At 35.7% G+C, this 16,721-nt stretch overlaps 1 protein-coding gene across 7 annotated transcripts in view; it reads right to left on the bottom strand.

Moving 5' to 3' along the window:
• ATF2 (activating transcription factor 2) overlaps positions 1-16,721 on the bottom strand; it is a 53,536-nt gene that overhangs the window by 27,138 nt on the left and 9,677 nt on the right. For 6 of the 7 annotated variants that reach the window (XM_042822063.1, XM_042822060.1, XM_042822061.1 and 3 more), the window contains 8 exons: positions 16,369-16,437; positions 15,635-15,704; positions 13,182-13,278; positions 10,572-10,690; positions 8,485-8,613; positions 2,566-2,744; positions 2,235-2,349; positions 1,986-2,072 (listed from right to left, as the gene is read on the bottom strand). In XM_042822063.1, the coding sequence (XP_042677997.1) occupies positions 1,986-2,072; positions 2,235-2,349; positions 2,566-2,744; positions 8,485-8,613; positions 10,572-10,690; positions 13,182-13,278; positions 15,635-15,682 (774 nt within the window). In that variant the 5' untranslated portion in view covers positions 15,683-15,704; positions 16,369-16,437. The remainder of the gene's footprint in view (positions 1-1,985; positions 2,073-2,234; positions 2,350-2,565; positions 2,745-8,484; positions 8,614-10,571; positions 10,691-13,181; positions 13,279-15,634; positions 15,705-16,368; positions 16,438-16,721) is intronic. The other variant, XM_042822065.1, reaches the window with a different exon arrangement.

The raw sequence follows: 16,721 nt of genomic DNA, 5'->3' as shown, positions 1-16,721 counted from the left end.
ATACATAATTCTGATATTCTTGAATTCTGCTCATGCTTTGTATTAGGAAACAAGGAAAGAAAGAAGAAATAACTGCAAATATACTTTTTACAGTCTCATTTAAAAAAAAATATAGGCAATCACTGAAGTGCATATATTAGCTAAATTCTAACGAGAAGACTAACGAGACTATTAAATTTTAAGTCTAATGATCTTTGTTGTTCTTTGCATCCAAGTGATTGCTTCTTCCAGTGAGAGACCAAAATCTCCACTACATACGTGTGTTTTCTCCCCTGCTTTAAAGCTTCATAAGGACAGATCGCTCAAGAGTAATCTGCTTAAGAACCTAAATTCCAGCCCAAGAATGGGAAATAACTATTAGGTGATTATTTATCCTTATTTCACAAAATAAAACTTCATACGAGTCTCCTAATAACTATAAACGTGCAACATCTGTGGGCAAAAACAAATCTCATTTTCACTTTTTTAGCTTCTTCTCTCCTATATTTAAGATAAACTTCATCCCATCAGACCTGGTTACACTGAAGTTATTACCAGGCCCCCAGTATAAGGAAGAAGCAGAGCTGTTGAAGCAGATCGAGAGTAGGACACGAAGATGAACAGAGGGCTGAAGCAGCTCTCCTCTGAAGAAAGGTTGAGGGAGCTGGGCTTGTTCAGCCTGGAGAAGAGTATTTAAGTTATTGAAGGGAAATTATAAACAAAGGGAGAACAACTTTCTACACAGCCTGATATAAGACAAGGGCAAATTCTTTTAACCAAAAAGAGGGCGGATTTAGGTTAGACATTAAGAAGAAATTCTTCACTGAAAGGGTGGTATAGGAGGCTGCCCAGAGCGGTTCTGTATGCCCCATCTCTGGAGATGTTTCAAGGCCAGGTTGGACAGGGGCCAGGGCTCTGATCTGCTACCCACTCTGATGGGGGGTAGCAACCATGCCCACTTATGGAATTGGATGGGCTTTAAGATTCCTTCCCAGCCAAGCAATTCTGTGATTCCACATTCCTAGTGGGATAAGGATGAACAGAAAGAGACTTTTATCCTTTCTGTTCCTCTCTACACTATTTTAATGAAACTGAAAGGATAACCTGACAGAATTAAGAAAAGTTTGGGAAGGAGAATGGCTAAGAAAAGGTAAACAGAAATAAGACAAAGAATGTTAAGACCATCCTCCCACTCAACAATATTGCTGTACAAAATTAAAAAAAAATCTAGCAGGTATTCTTGATTCTTTTTTAGTTCCTCAAAAGAGGAACACTGCTTCACAAGACAAAAGCATTTTACATTTCTGTTGATAACTAGATAAGTGGGTTAATTGCTACTAATACTATGTTATTAAAATAGTTGGGGCAATAACAAAAAGCCAGCAAAAACAGCAAAGCAACTGATAGTTTTTAATTCAAACTACCAGCATAACTTGATTACTAATTTTTTTTTCTTTTTAAATCTCTGCCTGTTTTACTCACAATTTCCCCATACAATACCCCCTGAACAAAACAGCCCACACACAACCGAAAACACACAATACAACTTGTAAAGTACGTCAGCAGCATATTACAAAAAAATTTGTCAACTGGATTATATTTGAGAGTCTGAAAACATTGTTAACACAGCACTTTCTTTTCCTAGATTTTTTTTTTTTTTTTTTAAACAAGAAACATCACATCTTTCAGGAAGAACTACATTCTGCTTCTCCAAAGATGATGTTCACCATAGACAAGCTACTGTATTTGTCTTTCTTTTAACTACTAACATTTCTAATCCTCCAATGCAAGAACCAAGAAAGAGTTCATTTGAAGACCATTTAAAAGAGACATACACCGGAATTTAAAATAATTATAATCAAACGCAGCTATTCTTCAGTTTCATTAAATTTGTAGTTGCAGATTTTAGACTAACAAAAGAAAACTAAAGCCATTCTAAAAAGCAATAAAATTTAATCAATTTCTCAAGTTAGTCTTCTTGAGGAATAATGGAGTTTTTCACTTACCAATTTAGCCTCAGACTGCACTGGCTGTGGGGAGGAAGGCCCTGGGATTCCTGGGATACTAGGCACCATGGTGACAGGTCTAACAAGCTGACCAGATAAAGTATAAAAATGAAGAAAGCCTGAGTATGTTATCATAACACAGAGTATTTGACACCACTACCCTCTGAAACCAAAACAGCTGTTTCAAGTTCTATGCTGCACTTATGCAAACCTGCTATACTTTCAAATTAATGTAACATGCTTACTTACTGGAACTGCAGCAGGGACATGTACATTAGAATTTGTAATAGATGCAGGAATAGCAACAGGCATGGTTTGTCCATTAGGAAGATGTAACAGCAGTGGAAACGGGCCTGGAACTGGACTGAAAAAGGAATTACATGTATTAGAAAAAACTTATCCAGAGAAGAGAACAACCTCATACATATACACGGAATAGTATTTCACATGTAGAGAAGCACCACTTTCACCCAACCGTCTCAAAGTTGTATAATAACCAAAGAAACAGTAACTGACAGTTAGCAAGACAATCTTTCTAGAATCTGTAAGAAAGCATTACACCAAGTTTTATGTAACTTACACTATTGGTCTGTTAGAGGATGGAGCCTGGGTAATAACAGTACTGGACGTTGGTGACGGTATTGCCTGCTGAATAATAACGCTGGAGTCAGAACTCGTAAGTAGAACGTTAGGAACCTGTAGCGATGCTGGACGAACTATCGTTGATGTGGGCTGTGCAGTCTGCTGCAGTGACACTTCCTGAGGAGAAACCAAATCAGTTTGAAAAATACAGTTATGCACCATGAATTCAGATCATAAAAGGAATTTAATTTAAAAGAACGTATCAGAAGTTCTCTAGCATCAGAATCAGCAAGAAGAATCAGTTGTACATTTAAAAAAAAAATTAAAAATCTTTGGATTAATTATTTTAATCACAAAAATGAAATACTAGCGTTATTTTAGTTTTATGACCAATCTTGGCTCTATTTATGATAAAGTTACAATTAATATCCGATCAAATCTAATTATTAGTTAAATATTTTTATAGCAAGAAACTCACTGGCGCTATCTGCACCATTGCACCCACAACAAATGAAACATTCCATGGTGTTCTTACGAACATTTCAAATTCAGCTATTGTATCATCTTTAAACAAAAACAAAATAGGTTTATTTTCTAGAAAAAAGAAAAAAAAACAATTTATGCTCCTTCATACGTGACTTATATATGCTTTATAAGTAGAGCGTTATGCAGTAACAGCTCCCTGGAATGTTACATGGAGAGCTATGACAAATATTTGGATGTCCTGACACAAAGGATCTGAGCACACGAATTGAATTTCCTGGCTACAACTAGGTAACAGACAAACCTCACTGCAATTCTTAGCTTAGCAATCAGGAAGCACACATTATGAGGTGCAACATAGTACAAGGAACCCAGGGAAACCAGAAATGCCTTACCAAAACCAGTGCCTTCCTTCTCAGGAAAGCTTTCATATGGTCAGACTTCAGATTGTCTTTACATGGGATTTTTTTGAAGTTATTTGGTATTTTCACACTAACTCTACAGTCCAGGGCACAAAGCCACACTCTTGAGATCAGCTTATTTTAGTTGCTCTGCTGTGAGACATTATTTCAAATAGAACTTCTCACACAGATATCACACAAGCTGTATTGATGAGAATTCAACTCAAGTTGTTAATATTTATTAACAAAGCTTGAAGTACCGTGTGTTAGCCATCTTAGTTTTTTTGTTTGTTTTTGGTTTTTTTGTGTACATTCCCTGGAAAATAAGCATACAAGTACTTTATAGAATTGTATATGGGCTAGCAAAATGTGGGCTTTAAAAAAAAAAAAGGACTTCAGATACTGAATTTTCCTCCCCTTCAAAGTTGACAGGCTAGATTTGACATCAGGGTTCATTAGTTCATTCATCTTTTTCCCCAAGGGACCTAAAAGAGCCTATTCACGGTGAGAGAGTTTCAGGAGAACAACAGAAAAACAGCAAGGAAGACAACAATACATAATTTTTTTTTTTTTTTTTTTTTTTTTAGCATCAATATCAATCTAGTGAAATGATACATTATAAAACTTGAACACAGTACCTAAGGTTATGGACGAGTGCCCAAAGAAAACAGAAGTGCAGTATGGAATTACAGAAAAAGAAAAGAAATAGGAAGAAGCATATTCTTAGGACAGTGAACACTTCTTCACAAATGAGGAGTTTGATGTAACAGCTGTGCAGATCTTACTCTCTGAGAAGAGCCACAGAAAGCAGACTAGCTTCTTGACTGTAAGAAATTAGAGGAAGGCAGAAGGGGAGAACATTTGCCCTGAATCTAGCAAGAGTTAACTGAAAATATAGCATTGTGCCATTCTTCACTTGTTTCTGTTTCATTTTCTCCTACCTGCTGCTTGCCACTACTACCAGCATTGTTACTGCAACCAAGTAGGTTAGCAGAGTCACCACAAAGTCTATTCCTACCGTAGGACTCGAACACAGGAATCTTTGCCATATGTAGCAGAACCAACAGCTTTAAGAGGCTTGGGTTGTTGTTTTTTTTTTTTGCTTTTTCACCAGAAACATCTTCATATACAGCAACCACAAATATATACACATATAAATATAAATGCAGGTATATGAGCACCACAGAATGAATACCCATGACAGAGTAATACTATTTTCTAAAAAAACGTGAAAAATAACAAGCAGGTAGCTACAGCCACAGAGCCATGGTGTGTTACAACTTTAAGACAAAAACGCACTCGTGCAGATATTCATACCTTCTCATTAACAGTACTGCCAGAACAGACCCTTTTCTGTATGGGTCTGTGTTGTCAGCAACTGCGTGACCCCCCCACGGCAATGCAACAGGTCTGGGGGAGTTTTTTTAAGTACCTGTGTGAACAGATGGGGCAATAGCTCTAGAAAACAACGGTCTAAGGAGAGAAACGTGCTCAAAGGCAGCATGTGAAAAACTGATAAGCTCCAGAGAAAAACAGTCCTGATGAATTTGTAAGAATGGATAAACTCAGAAGAGCAGCTGAATCTGCACATGGTCACCGGGGTGTGCACAGCACCCATGTCAACATGCTGTATGATTCAGGTAATGTCCACAAACTTGGTGGCTGCTATGAGCAAAGACTACAGGATGATATGGGCTTGATGAAAGAACGGACCCCCTAAAAGACTTGCCAAACAGCCACCTAACCTTCCATCACTACAACCTTCCACTTATGAGCAAGCAGCTGAGACTGGCCTCCCAACTTCAGCTTCAACTATGCAATGCTGTAAGTTACAGCACTGTGTGAACATTGGCTATTGATAACAGCTTAACTGTTGAGGTCCTAATAAAGATTGACTATAAACTGAATCTCTTCCTGGAGTCTCTACCTGGAGAAAGGTAATTTGCAACTTTCACACCAAGTACTCCATGGTAAATGTATTTCAGCAACCAAAGATCAATCTAGTAACATAACTTAATTCTATGAAATTCTGAGAACAGAAACCTCATGTGAACACAACTCTATTAAATACAGCCTATCTTAAATACGGTGCTTTGTTTAGAAGAACAGAAATGATCACCAAACATTCAAAGAATAACATGTTTATTCAGTTGAAAACAAAGTATTTTCAATTTCCTCTTCTCACACTAACACACATTAACTCTGGAAAACATAAACGTGCTAATTACTTAAACAATGCTGCAATAATGTAAGCTGGAGATGCATTAGATCTACAAGAAACTGTCATTTTAGCAACATATAAAAACCCACAGGCACGCCACTCCAATAAAGATACTCACTAGCCAAAGAATTGCTCTTATGAAGTGTAAATTTTGTCTAAAATAGGGTAGTCTGTAAATTCTGCCAAAGAACAAGGACAAAAAAAATAAAAAAAGATAAATTGGCAGAATCACGACCTTAAGAGATTTTACCCACCTGTACAAGAAAAAGAAGTTTAAGTCTATTCAAAGATACTGAAGATTTATTGAAAGGACCTCTCCCATCCTTTTATTCTTGAAACTAAAAACCACTGAAGTTCAGAAAACATTTTACAGAGGATGATAATTACATTTTTACATTTGTTTTCAATACTTGCATATTTGCAAGTATTTTGACTCTAAAAGCAAATATCATGCAAAAAACTTTCTGATACAATCAATGAACACTTGGAATTCTTTATACAGAAAGGCAGATGGCCAGAACTATTGCCGTAATTGATTAACACTAAGAAAACAAATGGCTTTGAAATAATTAGTTTAGGGAATTAGCTACCTGTCAACAACAAGAAGAACAACTTGAGAAACTCTGTTGAGGGTCTCCTTCTAAAATATCGTTAATAAGAAACTATAATGAGCTTGGAAACTCTGAAATAAGAAGTTAACCTTTATTTGCTTATTATTTTATGGCTAAAAGGCTTTAAGTACTTATAATGGTATCTTAGTCTATTCTACATAGAATAACAACTGCTACTGAAGCTTCGTGGAACTAAGAAAACTCTCCTAGAATACTAAAAATAGGATGAAGCATAATTTTCAAGAGTGCCTAAGAAATTCCTTTGACAACTACAAAGAAAATGAGAACCTCCTTCCACATACATTAACTGTGACCGTTTAAGACTACTAAAACATATTCAGCCAAGGGGATGGTTACGATGGCATAATTTAATAAAATAATAATTTTAAAACCAGCTATGCCCTGAAGAAAAGCAACAAACCTTCCCTCCTTCAACACACCTATAGAAGGAGAATATAAAAATCTAACTGAGAAAACAGCAACACTCTGCTCACATTTCTCAACTTCTGCAGGCCACATTCAGCAGCAGCACATCCCAAGCAGCACCCTCATCCTTGCTCAGCTTGTCTCTACAATCAGACATCAAAACAACATTAAGCTGCAGCAGCTTTTCACTTCAGCACTGTTACAGTGACAACACTGAAATTACATAATGAATAAGTTTATAAGCACTGCCAGGCATTTAGATACAATTTGCACTTGTAATGATGCTAATGAGATACTGAACCACCCACTACTGTAAAATAAGACGTTAATATTTTCTCCTGCCAAGACTTGAGCACTTAGAATAATTATTTGCAGACAAAAACAAACTAACCTCTCCAAACTATGTAATAAAGAAGAAGATTTAAGATTTGGACAATGATATGCTTGATCAAAGCAGCTCTTATGTGTATTCTTCTAAACCAGTTTTACTATTTTTGACTACATGATTGCTTCGATAAGCACAATTACTCATCTTTCCTAATTTATAAAACTCAGCATAGCCTTCTGAAGACAATTCTCTACTGGAACTCTCTTGACTTTCTGTCACGTACACTGTCTGTTGGGAGGATAAGAGAAGTGGTGCAAGTGGAAGAGGTAAGCTGGATACAAAGAATAACATTACCTTCACAAGGACAGTCTAGCACTGGAATGTATTAAGCAGAGACATTGTGCATTCTCCCTTCCTGGAAGTTTCAAGGTTGGACTGCATCAAGTCCTGAGTCTCTTGGTCTGGTCTCAGATCTAAACTCTGCTTTGAGCAGGAAGTTGGAATAAAAATGCCTTACGGTCCCTTTCAATATGAATTATCTCATAATCCCAAATAAGTCCACTAATTTTTGGAAACAAGCTATTTAAGTCCCTCAAATGCAGACTGCCCGCCAGTGATGCGCATAGAAAACCTGAGTATAGCAACCAGGTTGCTTACTATGCTTTCCTCCTTATATTTTTATTTCCATTCCTACTTGATTAAATAATTAATTCATTTCATTAATTTTGCTCAATTTCATGCTCTCCAAGAGAACTTCATATGATGAAAACACTGCAAGTTACGTATCAATCTTATTATCAAACTATCTCTTTTTAGTACTGCCAGAGCAGTAGTTCTGAAATGGATTTAATTACAACATTCTCTTGAGACAGACAATACCTCACAAATCCAGCCTTCAGGTAAACACTAAACAAGCAACTGCCCCACATCACTGTTTTTAAACATACTGATATAGCTGAAAGGGTATGGATTTTGAAATACAGTTTTCCTGCTTAATTTTGAAAGACCACCCATTTGACCCCTGTACATTTTTATGGAACACCCCATGCTGCTGCACAAAACAATTCATGAGAAAACACAGAATAAACACAAAAACGTACACACGGAGAGTCTCAAGCTACACTTCATTTGCTTTTTCAGGACTACTGTCTGATGATGCATAAAAAAAGGATAAAGAGCCCAGTTAAGACTTTTTTAACACAGCAGCAGTACTAAATCTGATTTCCTTTGTAGTTTTACTGAACGATCAGTGTGAGGCAAATAGAAAATTGTGCTGAGCAAAGCTAACTAAAGAATTGAACAAATTAAGTATGTATCCAGAAAATGCGGCTAACAAAGTCTTTTACTTTCAGCCAGTTAAGTAGGATGGGTATCAACATGTACAAGTAGCCTAAAGACCATCAGAAGATTTAGATAACGAATTCCAATAATAAAAAACAATCCTGACCTTTTCATCATTGGTTGTAGACTCTGGATGAGGTAAAGGACTATCTTGATGAGTTGTCTCCACAACAGAAGGTTCTTCAATTTTGTTTCTTATAATTGGTGTTGCAAGAGGAGACAGATCTAGAGGCATCTAAATGTAATAGTGTAAAAAAAAAATCACTAAAAAAATATGTAAGAAAATACAAGCATCTAAGGAGAAATATTAGCTTTATTATAATAATAACAGTGAGGTGCTGATGTTTGAAGATCTTGATGCAGATGTGTCAGCAGTCAAGCCTACTTTTTCCAGCATCTGTATAAACACCAATTTTCACTAAGACTTTGTGCTTCAATTTCCATTGCCAGATTAAACACTCTTCTGAAGTTCTTCTTTCCCAAGATTCACAGGAGAGTTATAATTGAGGAAGGACAGCACTAAACTTAAAGGCTACACTTACGATACAATCCCTCTATAAATGACATCACACTCCGCTAAGTGTAAAATCTTAACTTCATTTTCAGAGTAGAAAAAAAGCTATGATGGATGGAGTTGTCATTTCAAACTTGGCGCAGATAATAATTACTGAAAAAGTTTTATATTGCTACACACATAAAGTCCACCAGAACATCTGAAATGCTGCAAAGAAATTCAGTTATAAAAATACTTAAAGCAGCGTATTGACTCGAAAACCCGTACTACCATCTAACCTGTTGTCCAAACACATCTGAAAGAGAGTTCCCCCAGAGCTCATATTCCATTATTATTCTTCTGGGTGCTTTTTTTCTATTTCATTTTTATTTTTTTTACTGAATAGGTTATTAAAAAGAAGGGAAAATTGCTAAAGATGGAACCTTTTTGCACATTACAGCTGAATGTGAAACACTACGGAAAAAGAAAAACTATTTTAAAAAATCCTTAGGAAGAATTGCTATCAGGGTAATTTTTTCTACCCCTTGCCATTCTTGTTTATTTATGTTATCAAAGATATGCAGCACAACTGTGTTTCTTCTTGTCAGCTTGGAAAACAATTATCAATTTTAAAAGTTGTTGAAATGTTTTAAATACTCTGCAATAACTGTAACCTCCTCCAAGAAAGTGGTGAATTACAAAGATAGTCAAGTCAGAATCAAAAACAGAATTTGTTTTATCATTCACATGATTTTAAGAAAGTTACTGCGCACCAATTAAAAAAGATTTGGCACAGTTTTGAGCTCAAAGCAAAGGTGAGTTTTCATCAAGAACACGCAGAAATGAGTCCTGTTCACAAGAGCCTACTAAAATCTTTACTGAAACAGAGAGTAACCAGACACTGATTCTGTAAAGTCTACATACATGTGTATAAAAGAGACTTTACTTAATTTTTAATGTCACTGTCTGTGGAAGTTAAAGCATACAATCAGGCAAAGGTAAAATCATTCAAAGGGGACACAATAAAAATTTTCATTTGCAGAAGTGTTTATACATTTGGGCCCTAAACTAGTTAGGGCTAGCAAGATATAGAAGAAATAGGAGAAAGCATGTTTAAACTTAAGGACAGTTCCTCACGAAAGAACATTAAATGCTGAATAGAAACTGTAAATTCTGCTTAGATTTTAGTGTACTGTAAAAAAAAAGCAATGCAGATGTTTAGGTTGTGATCAGTAATTTCTAGGTAAAAAAGATTATTTAACTGACAAAGCAAACACAATTGTTATCGAATTACTGACATTTCCAAATTTAGTGGTTGTGCTGAATTGTTAGAGTATTTAATACTATTGTTTTCACTTCTTTCTTCTCAAATGTCTTTCTGCAAAATTCATTAATTTTCAGACTTTTAGAAATTATTTGGAGCCTAATGAAATTTCAATCAAGCTAATGGTGAACTTCAACAGATACACAGGCAAGATACTTAAAGAATTCAGACAAAATCAGTGCGTTCCACTGCCCATTCTTCTCACGTAAACTAACCTGCAGAAAAGTAATCTTAACCTCTGTATTCTCCCCATAGAAGATTATACATGGGCAGCTGGCCAACAACTTCTGGTATAGTTTAAAAGACAACATATAAACTCAGGTTTGCTTTTCTCAATTGAACAGCAGGACTGAAAAGAAAATTTATATGAACTTACTTTCTTAATGTCATCTTCAGAAGCCTTTTTAAACTCATTTTCAAAAGGGCTTGCTAATTCATTGAATAAGCCAACTTCTTCACAGTTCTTCAAGAATCTAGTTGGTGTTGGTGTCTGATCTGAAATTAAGTTTACACAAACCACACAATTTTACTTTTAAAATACTATTTGAGAACACACACTTTGTAAATAATTTTCAAAGTAAAAGGAGACAGCACCTAAATATCAAGATATTGATTTGTAATTATAAAAACACACAACTTTTACTAAAAACTAGCCTAGGCTAACTAAATTACATTCAAAAAAATCTGAATTTATTCAGATAACTATTCATAAGCCTCAGTGAGTTTTATGCTACAAAGGATTTCTTCTAACTTAAAATCGATATGATACCAAGGAAATTTATACATTTAAGAAATCTGCATTTTGCCTACATAAAGATGATACCAATGGGGTTATTTACTTTAACTAGCTTTATAGTTGATGAACGTATTAATACTTCAAGCCATTTAGCAATTAACTTCAAAATTACTTCCCTTTTGTTCAGAAAACTAAATACATGAAAAGCAAGGGTATTTTTGTATGTTTAGGATGCTCTTAGTCAGTTGCCTGTTAACTGTTAATTAAGTATTTATTTTGAAGACTGGTTAAAAGAACAAAACCTTAAAGATTTGTGCTGATTTTCTGATCATGTATACTCTAGTAACACTCTCAAAAGATGCAGCACACAACAAAAAGAATGGCCAAAGAAGTGCTTTGATACCAAGTATTTTGGTGCATCTATTGGGAATGGAGTATAAACCCAAAATCTCATGGTTGTAACTGTACAGCAGCTCTTTTTTCCTATCAGCCTTTCACAGAATTTGCTCATTTCAGACAGAATTATCTTCTCATTCCTTGCCAGCCAGCACCACACAGATATTAATAAAAAGCAGTTGCATTACAAAACATAGCAACATAAGGGATTTACATTAATATGCTTGATTTTTGTAAGCCAACACTGTCATTTTCATAGAAAACTAGACTCTTGATTAGAAACAGAGGAAACTGTTTCATTCTGAAAAATACAGATGAGGGAAAGGAATAGATGATGTGGTTAAAAACACTGTTATGCCTTGAAAGCAGGCTCCTTTCCGTCCTGCAGGAAAACCAGCCACAAGGCATACTCCACCTGCTGGAGACAAGTAGTTCAAGTTTGCAGACTGCTAACCCCTTACAGCGCTGGAAGGATACCAAAGATTTCTTCTGTCCACGTCCATCAACCACAGGGAGTTTTTCTCAAGAGCCAGTCAACTATAGCACATCACTTTGGTGAGCTAGCAGCCTCTAGTTTCAAAGGCAAGACCTACATAAAGGCTTTAATTTTTTTAAAAAGTGCATTCACAGCTCACAGACATTTCTTTCTTTCTTCTAATGTTGTGAAAATGAGAGTAATCAATTCCAAGTGTGTGAAACACGATAACAGGAGATATGTTATTGTACAAAAGACTTCACTGGATCTTCTAATTGTAGAATTGAGCTGCAGTTCTAAGACTTCAGGCACCCTGCTTACTACTGCCTGAGGCAGTCCCAAAAGAGGTTTTCTATAAATTTACTATGTAAATTCCTCTATTTCACTACTGTCACTGGGTCATTTGTTACAAAGTAACTTCATCTGAAATACCATTAGTATTATTATGTACATCTTCACTAATGTAACCAAGCAGTTATAACTACAGTTCACGTACTGAAATGTAGTTGCAAAGAGACAGAATGGCATCGCAGTTTCGTTCTCACACACCTGATCAGGGACAGGCCTTCTTTCTTATGGTTTAATAGTTGAGAACTGTGTCTAGAATATCAAAATGTAACTGCCATTGCAACAGTAACTTCTTTTTGTCTCCACATCCTAGTAAGTTAGCTTCTTAAAACAAAGATACTCTGTAAATGTCTGAAAGTCTTCTCAACATCCATTTACACTGTTCTACCACCGAAAAAATGTTCTGACTGTAACTTTGCAATTGGCACGTGCTGTCTTCATTGAAGAGCTTTAAAGTACATTATGATCCCTTGGTGATTACTTCTGAGCCTGAACAAACAAAAAAGTTACTTACCACCATGAATTCAGAGGTGGAAATACAATAACAGTAGTTGGAATTTAAAAACACTTCAAATAATTATTGTTATCTTCCTTGCAGTTACTAACTCACTCTCCTAATGTCATCACAGCACGTAAAAACATAACATATTTTAAATTTCAGGGACAAGCAATCCCAATTAAACTGTATGTCTCAAATACGGTACAACCTAGTGACAGACCTGTTAGGCACAGCCTTTATTAGTGTTGGTTCTTACTGAACACTTACTACACAGTTTAATCAATTATTAAAGTATTGATATCCGGAAAAAAATTTATCATGTATCAGATCTAAATAAAAGTTAAAAAGCAGATTTTAAGAAAATTTAATAATACAGGAAAGCATTTACAAAACACTTTGCAGACGACTACAATGAAGAAAATATTTCAGTCTCACAACGCACATCTACTCATTAAGTACAGAAAACAGACCAAAATGAATGCACATTCCACCAGAAAAAATGAACAAACTAGTTATGAAATTCTATACTAACCAGCCACGATGACACTGTCATTACGAGCCGGACCAAATTTCAGTGTCATCTCATGTTTATGTTTATGGACAGCCAAATGATCCTCATTGGTAAAACGCTGCGGCAGAAAATGTTAAGAAACGTAATTTTGAATACAAATACAGTAAATACAGTTCTACAGAAAGTCACTTTCATAACACGTAAAACAGTTGTTACTAAGTTAATAGACAACTCTTTGGAATATCTTACTTTGTTGGTCAACAGTACCAGCAAAAATATGACAAAACTCAAATAATGTTCACAGTACCCAAACAGCAACAACATCAGCAAAATGGCAGTGTAAGTACCTGCAGTCATCAAAAGTCCACCATAACATTTCAGAGTACTGCAGACTCCACCCACCATTAGCAAACAGCCATTGTCTATGCTAACAGATCTTGGCAATGTTTAGCAATCATCACTATTCGATATTATTGTTTGGTTTATCACAATCATGAGAACTGATCTGTAATCACAAACACAGACTTACTGTATTTAATAGTGTAATAACTGAATAAAATGTAACTCCTGCCCCTTACAGGTTACCATCTAACATGAAGCAGACGGAATGGGAAATACTGCTCTATCATCAAACCACTGAAAGGCTGTAAATTATTAAAACTTATCAGCATTTAAAATGCTCCCAACTTTTCAGAAGTATCCCAGCAGTGTTTTGCATACTCTTCCACAATTTAACGTACACTCTATGAAGGAAGCAGCAAGCAGACAAACTATGTACTGTACAATATATATATATATATTTTTAACTTGAAACTTGCTATGCCTTTTTGATTGCGAATAAAGATAGTGATTCAGCTGAGATAATCTAAGAAAAGTCTTCCCAAAATGTCTCTTTCTACATTCAATGAAATATTCTAATTCTTACTTTTCTTTGTGAATATCTGGAGCCCACATAGAATGGCCTGAGTTGAAAAGGACCTCAAAGATCATCTAGTTTCAACCGTCCTGCTGTGGGCAGAGTCACCAACCACCAGACCAGGCTGCCCAGAGCCACATCCAGCCTGGCCTTGAACGCCTCCAGGGATGGGGCATCCACAGCCTCTCTGGGCAACCTGTTCCAGTGCGTCACCATTCTCCAAGTGAAAAACTTCATCCATAACATTTCTGATTTTTCCCCAATCACTTAAGTCACTCCACATATAACTTGCAAGAAATACCCACCAAGCACCATCTCTCAGAAAACCATACAGAAAGCTTAACTGACCTCCAAGCATTGTCTTTAGAATATTTATGTGAGAAGGAACACGCATACGTGGAGTCGAGAGATTTAAAAATGCGAGATTACTGAAAAACAGTGTAATACAGGCCAGGCTCTTCTGTTAGGACTCTGCTTGCCAAGGGTTCCAAATGCCACTATCCACAGCTCCCGTGTCTTATCTCTAGATACACCCTAAGGCAGGGATACTATTATTCTATCACACTACAACTCAAACACACCTCTACGTCCTACTACATGACACAGACTTATTTGGAAGGAACAGGATCTCTATTCTACAGCATGATCTGGCATCTGGAGAAGCTTTGCCCATTCTCTGAGACACAAATTTCACTTTCCTCCTTCACTTGAATAAAGGATTGTTGTAGCCCCACGATGCATCTTCTGTGAGATTTAGTTCTGACAGCTTACATCAAAATTGGATTCAGACAGGATGGGGACAAACATGTTGCTTAGAAGAAGGTATTCAACTTCTACTAATTCTGATGTCTCTGAACATACAAGACATGGTAAGAAATCTGAGTCCTTTCCCACTCTAAATACAAAATGCTTCATTAATGTAACATTTATGCTGTCAGTCATCATAAAAAGCTATGTTTTCAGAACAAGAATGAAAATATTTTGACCTCAAAATCAAATCAATTCAAGTGCATCACTAGAATGGAAAAAAAAAAAATGCAGCCAGTTTAAGGAATTGGTTCTATACAAAGGCAGCAGGAATGTCAACCTCACGCAGCAGATAATGTAAACTCACTCATTTTCAGGTTACTGAATTGAAAGTGGTAAGACAAATTTTAAGTGACCATGTATTAAAGCATTCATTAACTATTTTTTTGTTATTGTTTTCTGCTCATTTAGTGCTACTAAACACAAATCCTGCAAGTCTCACTGTGAGCTCCTCATTAATGTTGAAATACACTGAAAAATGTAGGTTACCTGTACAACTATTGCACACATTTTTTCATGAAAACAAGTAAGAGTGGGCAAAAAAGGAAATTGTCTTCATTATATGGTTAGTATTTTTCTGAATAAACTGAGAATTTAAATGCTAGAAATTCTTGCTGCCACCAGCTTTTCAGCAGAACTGGAAAGATGGGTACTTCCTACCAATTAAGTTTTTTCTCTTCATTCTCTGGAAACATGTTTCACTGTTTTACTTTTACTCAATCACTGTTAATAACTTAAGTCAGACCATTACCTGGCCACATCCAGGGGCAGTGCATAAAAAGGGTTTGTCATCACTCATATTCCACAGGTCGTTGTGCTACCTGTATTAAAATGACAGTGGGAAGCATTTTACAAACACTGCAACAAATTATCAATATATCAACATCCATGGGAAATTTTAATATTCTACAAGCAAGAACTTCTGCCTTCTAACAGCACTAAGAATCTAAATTCCCAGCATACGAGTAGCATCTGGACTACAAACTCTCTAAGTTTGCAGCCAAAATCAAATTGAGACAGATTTTAAATGTGCAACTCAGTTGGAAAGACAAGTGTTTGTACGTAATGTCACCAATTGCAAAACATTTGTGAAAACACAGTAAGACCATTTGTTTCTGAAACAAAAATATCTTGTAATAATTACCCAATTCCTTCCACCCCCGCCAAGAAAAGAACAAAGCAGCAGACAAATAATGAGGACTGAGTGCCAACAAATGAAAGTGGTTGGTTAGATAGTTTTTTTCATAATCACCTAAACTTTTTCATAATCATCTATTTTTTTTTTTTCCTCACTCAAAGCAAAGCTACCACATAGCCCATTATGGACTCTTTTAAAAACATAACTGCAAAACACACATATACTTTAATAACATCTCAGCTATATAACTGAATCACCAGGAAGCTAAAAAATATTTAAGAAACAATTAATGCACACTTCTATTTTATGCTGTTTTGCTTCCTCATCAAGCATGCTGAAACACGTACCTGTCAGATTTCACACATAAATCTGTTTCATAGGGCAAACTATCATATCCTCCTTTTCATGGCAATGAACTGTAATTGAAAGAAGATATTAATTACCATGCTTGTTAAGTATACAATAAACCACGATTTTGTAAAGATACATGATATAACGTCCATCCTTTATAACTCAAACAAAAAACACTACAGCTTCGCCAAAGGAATCGTTTACCTCAACAGATCCACTTCTTTAATTTTACTTCTCTCAGACATTAAAAGCTGCTTCTACAATTAAATTTTTTGGACAAACTTCATGATTGGTATTTTTCTTGTAAAAAAAACAAACCCAGAATCCTCTATTTTTTAAGTGAGAACTC

The sequence above is a fragment of the Centrocercus urophasianus genome, unplaced genomic scaffold (genome assembly GCF_019232065.1).
Source record: "Centrocercus urophasianus isolate 14NV4802_14NV808 unplaced genomic scaffold, USGS_Curo_1.0 seq_20, whole genome shotgun sequence".
Classification (NCBI taxonomy): domain Eukaryota; kingdom Metazoa; phylum Chordata; class Aves; order Galliformes; family Phasianidae; genus Centrocercus; species Centrocercus urophasianus.
The sequence above is the reverse complement of the archived record's forward strand: the minus strand, read 5'-3'. Positions and strand labels throughout refer to the sequence as shown.